At 43.7% G+C, this 10589-nt stretch overlaps 1 protein-coding gene and 1 long non-coding RNA gene across 2 annotated transcripts; one reads left to right on the forward strand and one right to left on the reverse strand.

The window, feature by feature from the left end:
• Positions 1-3268: 3268 nt before the first annotated feature.
• On the reverse strand, positions 3269-6841 carry LOC306971969 (uncharacterized protein; the record flags this gene model as incomplete). Its single annotated transcript, XM_079568412.1, has 2 exons — positions 3269-3980; positions 6729-6841. The coding sequence occupies 2 exons, from the start codon at positions 6839-6841 to the stop codon at positions 3269-3271; spliced, it is 825 nt and encodes a 274-aa protein (XP_079424538.1).
• Positions 6842-7372: 531 nt separating this feature from the next.
• On the forward strand, positions 7373-8637 carry LOC306971792. Its single transcript, XR_013793477.1, has 3 exons — positions 7373-7453; positions 8336-8436; positions 8514-8637. It is a non-coding gene; the product is annotated as an uncharacterized lncRNA (long non-coding RNA).
• The last annotated feature ends 1952 nt before the right edge of the window (positions 8638-10589 follow it).

Genomic DNA, 10589 nt, shown 5'->3' on the forward strand with positions numbered 1-10589 from the left:
GCTCCGCCCCCTGTGATTGGCTGAGCCTCGAGAGACACCCGGAAGTGGGTTCGCTCCGCCTCCTGTGATTGGCTGAGCCCCGAGAGACACCCGGAAGTGGGTTCGCTCTGCCTCCTGTGATTTGCTGAGCCTCGATGGCGGTTTATTTTATTCATTTTTCTTTCGCTACAGATACAATTCCAAGATTTTTTATTTTATTTTTTAATACCAGTACTGTAACGACACTTGGTTTTCAATACGGATGCCTGAACGATACATTTCCGATTTATTTTAGTGATTTATTTATTTGATAGGGACAGTGCACGTGCGCCCCGATGCTTATACTCAAATATCTGTCGTCCAGAACCAGGAAGCAGAACAATAATAACATCAGGGTCACCTCCAATGTGGGGAAATGTGGGGAAACTGGGAAAATATTAGTAAAATTTAAAAAATGAGGGAAATAAATTTGGAAAAACAAGAAAAAAAATGGGGCAAAAATAAGAAAAAAATTGGGAGAAAAAATTAAAATTGGGCAAATCTTTTGGAAAAAAAAAAATGGGAGAAAAAAAGGTTAAAAGGGGGGGGGGGGGCTAAAATAGGGGGAAATTTTGAATAAAGTGGGTAAAAATGGGTGACAGGGAAAATAACAGTATAATAAAGAGCAAAATAAGAAAAAAATGTGTTAAAAATTTTGTAAATATGTAGGAAAAAAGTCGTTTTTTTTCTTCCCTCTTCAGGTTTTTTCCGTTCCTGCTTTGTATACTTGTATTTTTACAATATATCGGCAAGAAAAATATATATATATGTAGAAACAGAAAGTCTTCAAACGCTGAAGCGGCTCCACAGACTCAGACGCTGAACTTTGTGCCAGTTTTAGTTTCATGCGGAAACATCGATAAAAACAGAGAAATTAATCGTGAACAAAAACATCTGCAGTTTTATTTAACCCGAGGTTTGACTCGACGATTCTGACTCGACTCCGTCTGTGAGGAGACGCTGCAGCTGAAAAAAACTTTATCAACATAACAACCAAATGTAAACGATGGAGTCAGGTTTAAATGTGTGGTTTTATTAAGAGTAACAAAGATTTGCTGAGAGAGATTCGGGATCAGGTTCAGTTTTGAATAAACGAGTTACTTTAAAAGAAATTCCTTCTTGTTTTTCATTTCAACGTTAAATCTACTTGTATTTTTACAAGTCATCCCGCCTTCGCTCTGCCCAATCCCGTCAGACCTGAAGCTCAGCTGAAGGGCCTGGTCGGTACTTGGATGGGAGACCGTTTGGTAACACCAGGAAGCCTGAGCAAATGTAGCGAATGTAGTGAGTGGTTGGTGGTGGTCGGAGGGGCCGATGGCGCAGACTGGTTGCCTCGCTTCCGTCAGTTTACCCCAGGGCAGCTGTGGCTACAATAGTAACTTACCACCACCGAGTATGGAGTGAACGAATAATGCAATGTAAAGCGTCTTTGGGTGTCCAGAAAAGCGCTGTATAAAACCGATGCATTATTATTATTATTATTATTATTATCTGTTAGAATCAGATCTGTAAAAATCCTTCCAAGTGTATTTGTGTGGAGTCTGTAAAGTGCATTTGGTTCAGGCAGACGAGATCCTCGTGTTCAGCTCTGACTCTGGCTCTGACTCTGGCTCAGACTCTGGTTCAGACTCTGGCTCAGACTCTGGCTCAGACTCTGGTTCAGACTCTGGTTCAGACTCTGGTTCAGACTCTGGCTCAGACTCTGGTTCAGACTCTGGTTCAGACTCTGGTTCAGACTCTGGCTCAGACTCTGGTTCAGACTCTGGTTCAGACTCTGGTTCAGACTCTGGCTCAGACTCTGGTTCTGACTCAGACTCTGGTTCAGACTCTGGTTCAGACTCTGGTTCAGACTCTGGCTCAGACTCTGGTTCTGACTCAGACTCTGGCTCAGACTCTGGTTCAGACTCTGGTTCAGACTCTGGTTCAGACTCAGACTCTGGCTCAGACTCTGGTTCAGACTCTGGCTCAGACTCTGGCTCAGACTCTGGTTCAGACTCTGGCTCAGACTCTGGTTCTGACTCAGACTCTGGTTCAGACTCTGGTTCAGACTCTGGTTCAGACTCTGGCTCAGACTCTGGCTCAGACTCTGGTTCTGACTCAGACTCTGGCTCAGACTCTGGTTCAGACTCTGGCTCAGACTCTGGTTCAGACTCTGGTTCAGACTCTGGTTCAGACTCTGGCTCAGACTCTGGCTCAGACTCTGGTTCAGACTCTGGCTCAGACTCTGGCTCAGACTCTGGTTCAGACTCTGGTTCAGACTCTGGTTCAGACTCTGGCTCAGACTCTGGCTCAGACTCTGGTTCTGACTCAGACTCTGGCTCAGACTCTGGTTCAGACTCTGGCTCAGACTCTGGTTCTGACTCAGACTCTGGCTCAGACTCTGGTTCAGACTCTGGTTCAGACTCTGGCTCAGACTCTGGTTCTGACTCAGACTCTGGCTCAGACTCTGGTTCAGACTCTGGTTCAGACTCTGGCTCAGACTCTGGTTCAGACTCTGGTTCTGACTCAGACTCTGGCCCAGACTCTGGTTCAGACTCTGGCTCAGACTCTGGCTCAGACTCTGGTTCTGACTCAGACTCTGGCTCAGACTCTGGTTCAGACTGGTTCAGACTCTGGTTCAGACTCTGGTTCAGACTCTGGTTCAGACTCTGGTTCAGACTCTGGTTCAGACTCTGGTTCAGACTCTGGTTCAGACTCTGGTTCAGACTCTGGCTCAGACTCTGGTTCAGCTCTGATTCTGGCTCTGACTCTTGTGATTCCTCCTCACGTGCTTGTAGAGGTGCGAGCCCTGGCAGACTCTGGTTCAGACTCAGACTCAGACTCTGGCTCTGGTTCAGACTCAGACTCAGACTCTGGTCCAGACTCTGGTTCTGGCTCAACTCTGACTCTGACTCTTGTGGTTCCTCCTCACGTGCTTGTAGAGGTGCGAGCCCTGGCAGACTCTGGTCCAGACTCTGGCTCTGGCTCAGCTCTGACTCTGGCTCTGGCTCTGGCTCTTGTGGTTCCTCCTCACGTGCTTGTAGAGGTGCGAGCCCTGGCAGACTCTGGCTCAGACTCTGGTTCAGACTCAGACTCAGACTCTGGCTCTGGCTCAGCTCTGACTCTGACTCTGGTTCAGCTCAGGCTCAGACTCTGGTTCAGACTCTGGCTCAGCTCTGGCTCAGCTCTGACTCTGGCTCTTGTGGTTCCTCCTCACGTGCTTGTAGAGGTGCGAGCCCTGGCAGACTCTGGTCCAGACTCTGGTTCTGGCTCAGCTCTGACTCTGACTCTGGCTCTTGTGGTTCCTCCTCACGTGCTTGTAGAGGTGCGAGCCCTGGCAGAACTGCTTGTCGCAGAGTGAGCAGCTGTAAGGCCTCTCCCCCGTGTGCTGCCGCGTGTGAATGTCCAGCGTGTTCTTCAGAGCGAAGGTCTTGTCGCAGAGCGAGCACCCGTACGGCCTCTCGCGGGTGTGGATCCTCATGTGCGTGGTCAGGTTGGTCTTGTGGGCGAACGTCCTCTCGCAGACCGAGCAGCTGTAGGGCTTCTCGTTGGTGTGCGTCTTCATGTGCTCTTTGAGGGACGAGCTGTGGGCGAAGGTGTTCTGGCAGACCGGGCAGCTGAAAGGTCTCTCGCCCGTGTGCAGCCGGCCGTGCGCCACCAGGTTCCCCTTGTACGTGAAGCTTTTCTCACAGACGGAGCAGCGGAAAGGCCTCTCCCCCGTGTGGACTCGGATGTGTCTGTGCAAATCCTTTTTACCCCCGAACGTCTTCTGGCAGAAGGGACACTGTGGTTTCCGTCGCTCGGCCCCCGGCCCGGAGACGGGGGCGCTGGGCTCCGGTGCAGACTCGTATTTGGAGTTTTGGGTGTAGAGGTCTCCGGGTGTAGAGCTGAAGGCCGGGTCCCAGGCGTCGGCGTCGGCGTCGCTGTCGCTGTACGAGGCGTCTCTCTCGGGCTTTGGCTGTGACTCGTCGCTCTCGTCCAACCTGGAAAAGAGAATCAGTTCAAATGGAAAAGTCACAGAGAGTGAAGCGGCTGAAGCTGATCCTTCTGCTGAAACCAAACCGGGGCAAAGGGTTTAGATCAGGCCATGACTCAGGCTGGGGCTGCAACTAACGACTATTTTGTAATCGATTAATCTATCAATTATTATTACGATTAATCGAGTAATTGCTTGGCTGTGAACAAGTATTTCTTCTATTTTTTTATCACAAATAGCTTAAGTGGCGCTGCTTGAAGATGTGTTGATGGAGTAAAACTAAAGGGAAATGTTTGTTGGAGGCTCAATTCATGAAATTTACAATGAACAAAATGTACACAGATCCGGACTATATAAACAATACATTTGTTCCATTTTAGTCTGTGTAAACCAGAACACGATTAATCGATTACGAAAATAGTTGTCGACTATTTCAATAATCGATTAGTCGTTTCAGCCCTTGTTACAGCTTTTCTAAACCGGTACTTTAAAGCAGTACTAAGTAACTCTTCCCCCTAGAGGCCATAAGCGCAACTGCAGGTGTCGTAGCAAGTTACGATTTTTTAACGTATTAATTGTCTTGGAGAGTAAATACTACGCTGACAGGAAAGGTGAGGGGACAGAGAGTTACTGTGCATCCAATTATACAACGGAAATATTTTTTTTTCACTGAAACTTGGCTGTAAATACTGTTTAAAGTGACGTTAGCCGCAGTTAGCTTTGCCCGTTAGCATGTTAGCTTCTTCTTCGTGATTCCATTAGTGTGTATTGGTGACTCCGGTCCGGGGGCAGTCAAGTTGCAAACATGGTTTTCTGTCCAGAGACACCAGGGGGCGATGAAAGACCCTCCACTCATCCCATAAACACTTGTATTACCCCCACAGGGACTACGGAGAGGGTTTATTAAGGTAAACACGTTACTTAGTACTGCTTTAAGTAAGGATTAAACAGCTCGGAGCCGCATTAGCCGGTTCTAACGCCCGACACAGTGTTGTTCCTCCTGCATTCTAACGTCTAACGCGGCTCCTCGTTGTTTAATCCGCTTATACCAGGGTCCCACAAACCTAACATTTATAATAAATGTGTTTTTCATTGACTAAACTCCCTAAATCTGCCAGACTACGGGACTATTTTGTGTGGGTTATTAGCCGGTCACTGAAGGCTGGTCTCAGAGCGAGTCATTCTCCGCAGCTATTACGAGGATCTCAGTCAGGCTCAACGACACAACATCAGCACAGAATCACAACACAACAGGACTAACCCGGAAACACTTTTCCCTGGAAGGAAACACCGATATGCGGCACTCGTGGGCACCAGTTATTTACCTTTTACAAGGTTTAACCTGAAGCTAAAGCTAGCTAGCTCAACCAGCTCAACTGTTTATGGAAACAGCTGCGGTGGAGTCGCTCACACCTGGGCCCAACTCAAACTTTTATGTTTGACTTTACTAATCCAGACAAATATGCTTCAATGCAGGATCATTTTATGTACGCCTGAAAATGATGAATAGCCTTAACCGTTTCCAATAGAAATGTAAAGCTCATATGTTATTAACAGTAGCTAACCTAGCTGCTCACTCTCCTCTACAAACATTTAGCAAACCTTTTGTTTTGGCCAAAAACGTTGAAATTAAACAAAATCCATCTCATACGTCGGTCAAACCCTTTACGGCGATCTATGGTGAAACACGCTTTTCCCCCCAAATTATTCCCCATTTTCACACATTTCTTGACATCGATGAACCCGATAAGATATTGTAAATTTGAATATTCTGAGCATGATTTTCTGTTTTCTGGACGACAAGTGTTAGAATATCGGTGTCGAAAACCGAGCATCATTATTGGAAAAAAAGTAACGATCCCCAGCCCTGTGTGTGTGACGTCATAACATATTCAGCAACAGCAAATTAACCTCTGAACTCCCGCCTGAACCGAGAGGATCTTTTTCTTCACGTCATCAGATGTTTTTCCATCATTTTTTTTGTTGGGTATTTAACTCATTTTTGTAACTTTTTTGTCATTTTTCGTCAATTTTTTCGTCAATTTTTAATCAAATTTTTGTCATTTTTTGTCACATTTTTGTCATTTTTTTGTCACATTTTTGTCATTTTTTTGTCACATTTTTTGTCATTTTTTGTCACATTTTTTCACATTTTTGTCACATTTTTGTCATTTTTTGTCACATTTTTGTCTTTTTTGTCACATTTTTTCACATTTTTGTCACATTTTTGTCATTTTTTGTCACATTTTTGTCTTTTTTGTCACATTTTTGTCATTTTTTGTCACATTTTTGTCACATTTTTGTCTTTTTTTGTCACATTTTTGTCACATTTTTGTCAATGTTTTCTCACGTCTTTGTCACATTTCCATCATTGTTTTCGTCTCAGTTTTGTCGCTATTTTCTCACCTTTTTTCCAGAAGCTTTTGGATTGGGGTAAAGCCAAACTGGAGAAAATGTGCTCGGTTCCGGTGGGAGTTAAGGGGTTAAGAGTTACTCACTGACTGGTTCTTTCTGTGTCGATTTAAACTGCGCAGATTTTGTCCTTTACTAGAATAAACTGCGATGATGTCACTCTGACTCCACAGAGGGGGTATGCAGATGATGTAACAGCATGGCAACACAAAACAGAATGGGTGTGTCCACGCGGAGCTGTGAAATCCATCATTATCAGCTCCGACACTCGGTCTGAAACACTTACAGCTCCGTTTTTAATTCAAATGTAGTTTTTTATAGAGTTGAAAGTGTGGAGACCCACCTCTGCCGCCGCTCCTCCGGCTCCTCTTTAACCCCCGCAGCCTCCGCGGGCTCCGGGTCCACACCGGGGCCGTGGCTCAGCTGCAGGGCTCGGCGCATTTGCTCCAGAGACATGTTTAAAGTCTGTTTTTAGCTTTAGCCTCGAGCTAACGCTATACGGTTGTGACGCTATAACCGCAGACAAAGGCAGCGGCGGCCGCAGCATCAGAGAAACGGTCTCGGTGTCGGTGCCACATCGGCTCCCCCTGACGAAGTTGCCCGGGGGCGTGTCCGGCTGGGCTGATTGGACGCGACTCCGTACGCGCCGTGCGTGATTGGCTGTTCTTCTCGCGAGGGCGGAAGTGGCAACTTTTTCTTTTCTCGTCTTTATGGTTTTGGGGACTGGTTAAGTTCGGGTGATCACATTATTATTGTTATTATTTTAACAGTGACAATCCCGACGTTCACTGCCGTGGGTTATTGTTATATAAATTATTGTTAAATCACTCCACTGCCGCTCGTTTCCATAGTAACGACAAACAATACGTTTGCTAAGTGTGACGTCACGACTTCCGGTCCTAGCAGACCGCCAATAGGCCCTTTTCACGTGACGTCACGAATCCGCCTTCCGCGTTCCGTGCAGTGTAAAACGACGTCCTGTCCGCGTTACTCTAATGGAATGAGATCGTGTGTTTCAATCTGAAGTGTCATATCTTCAAGAAAATCACCGTGGACGTCAAGTGGAAGGTATGTAATCATTGACAACATGACGTACATTGTGTAGGAAGTAGAAATATCACCCAAGAATAGCCGTGTGATGATAGAGAAGTGAGTTTGTCCAGAAGCTTGTAATGCTAACACATGCTAACATGTGTTAGCATGTGGACAGGTTTCTTCTGGCGTATTTGCTCACATTATTAATCATTGATAACAAGTTGTCCATTGTGTAGGGAGTAGAAATATCAGCCAATGATCACTGTCTGATTATAGAGAAGTGGCTTTTTCCAGAAGCTTGTAGCCAGTTGTAATGCTAACACATGCTAACACATGCTGATGTGGGAAGATTTCTTCTGGCATATTTGCTCACATTAATTAATCTGTGTAAACTATTGTTTGGTTTCCTAGTTATAGATCTGTAGATGGTGCTGCAATCTCTTAACTTCAAAATATAGGCTATCATAGCTCCAAATGTAGTGCAACATTAGTAATATGCTACTGAAGAGTGAGGAAACACTTGACTATAGGTGTTATGAACATGCCTTCACGTCCAAGGCTTTAGTGGGCAACACAAATGTATTTTATAGACGATAATAGTTCTACGGTGGGTCAAAACAATTTTCACAAACAGAGCATTGCTGCCCTTGTGTGGTAAAAGAGCTGTGATTTAAATAAACAGCTCTTCATGACAGAAAAATTCAGCTGTTTGCCCACCATTCACCAAGACATTGCAAAAATCGAGGAAATAAACAACAATGATCCTGCCTACAACAGTTATGCATTTGCTTGTTATTAATTATACATTGTATGTGTTATATAGGCGACGCTTATCTTAAAGAGTTGCTCCTTATATCCCACCTAAATCTTATGTGCTAATTAAAGTTTTTCACTCTGGGCTTTCTTTTTTTGTAGGATGGCCCAGTCATCACGTGACGTCTAACATTTATCCCATTACTTTCCAATATACCGCAGAGTGAGGGGACTGTCAGATGTCACAGGCACATCATCTTCAGGTAATATTTCAGCAACTGTGTAACATTATGAAGTTGATGTTCTGTACCAAAAGACTTAACTGTATTTTTTTCAGCAGATAACCTTCAACTTAAATTATGTCCCGGTTACTGTGCAGGAAAAGTCCTGTGGGGAAGGCCCTCCGTACTTTACCAAACAGCACACGACAGGTAATGATTGGCAATATGAAGCCTCATAAACGAATGGGGTCATTGTGTCAAATTATTAAAAACTAAAGCCTCATTTGAATGATTGAAGATTTGAATGTATTAAAATCAACAAAGTAACTTATTTTTGTTATATCTGAATTTGTATTGTATGTGAAAGCATTTCTATTCACCAAGGCATTGGTCACATAATCTCATGGTTCATGAAACATGAAGGTTCATTTTGGAAACATGTTTGAAGCCTTTTTCCTTTTGCCCATCATTGTCAATAGGACCATGGGCTTTAAAAGTGTGCCTGTTCCTTTATCCATTCCCTAGTACGTGGCCAAGCACTCAGGTAAAGTTTTTCTCTGTAATTCTTATTATTGGCTCTACTGTCAAGTAACATGTATCTGTCATTTTAGGAAACTGCACAAGAGGCTATGACAGAAGTGGTGGTAAAAAAAAATGTTAAACTGGAATGAACAGTGTAATGCTAATCCCACTTGTCTTTTTAAATGAAACCACACTGGTCTGCAAACATATTTAAACTTAATGTTATCTTTTCATGAAGAATTTGTAATCCTTTTCCATTTTTGATCTTTTAGTAAATTAATCTAAGTCAAATACTATGTCCTCAAATCAATCAGCGCTTTGTCAGTAATTTAAAAAAACTATTTTGTTTGGGCATTAGAACATTACATGGTATGTGGTGAAAGTGCATAATCCTGTAAGTGTACAGATCCCATCAATAAATACCCACTGTGTAAACCTGGCACATCAAGAGTTTATTGTTCCAGGCATAAATACAGTAACATTAGAAAAACAGATCAAAAAGTGCATTAAAAACAGGATATGGTCAGAGTTGGATATAGATGTAATTAATGCAGTCATGCAAAGTCCAGCTCACTTCAGTTATTCAAGGTCAAATTTATTTATAAAGCACATTTACAACAACTATCGCTGCCCAAAGTGCTGTACACAGGCAATACAAGGTTTCAACAAAGTTAAAATACATTACATAACAAACAAAAGCAAGTTATTGCAGAGTGTTGTATGGTTCACTGTCCAGGGAAGGAGGGGAGAGAGGGGAAAGCCTCACTGGGTCTTCCTGAGAGGTTTGATGAGCCGGGTGACGCTGGTCCCGCAGGATGTTGTGCACTACCTTTAGACATTGGGTGTTGTTGTTGGTACTGATCTCGGGAAGAGTGGTCCCAATGATTTCCCCGCAGTTTTTGCCACGTGCTGGAGCGTTTGCTGATGGGCCTTTGAGGTAAGTTAAGCAGGGACTGTAAAATCATTGTGTGATGACTGGGCCATCCTACAAAAAAAGGCAGAGTGAACATTTTAAATTAGCACATTAAACTTGAATTTTAAGCAACATTTAGGAGGGATATGTGGAGCAATATCGCAATAATTTGAAATAAAATAGTGCGTAGTCTTTACTTTATAACATGTACTGAACAACTTAGCAATACTCTGAAAATTGTTTTGACCCACCGTAGAACTATTATCGTCTATAAAATACATTTGTGTTGCCCACTAAAGCCTCGGACGTGACGGCATGTTCATAACACCTATAGTCAAGCGTTTCTCACTGTTCAGTAGCATATTCCTAATGTTGCATCTTTAACTAGGAAACCAAACAATAGTTTACACAGATTAATTAATGTGAGCAAATATGCCAGAAGAAATCTTCCCACATCAGCATGTGTTAGCATGTGTTAGCATTACAACTGGCAACAAGCTTCTGGAAAAAGTCACTTCTCTATAATCACACAGTGATCATTGGCTGATATTTCTACTCCCTACACAATGGACAACTTGTTATCAATGATTAATAATGTGAGCAAATACGCCAGAAGAAACCTGTCCACATGCTAACGCATGTTAGCATGTGTTAGCATTACAAGCTTCTGGACAAACTCACTTCTCTATCATCACACGGCTATTCTTGGGTGATATTTCTACTTCCTACACAATGTACGACATGTTGTCAATGATTACAT

The sequence above is a fragment of the Gobius niger genome, assembly GCF_951799975.1.
Source record: "Gobius niger genome assembly, chromosome: 12".
Taxonomy (NCBI): Eukaryota; Metazoa; Chordata; class Actinopteri; order Gobiiformes; family Gobiidae; genus Gobius; species Gobius niger.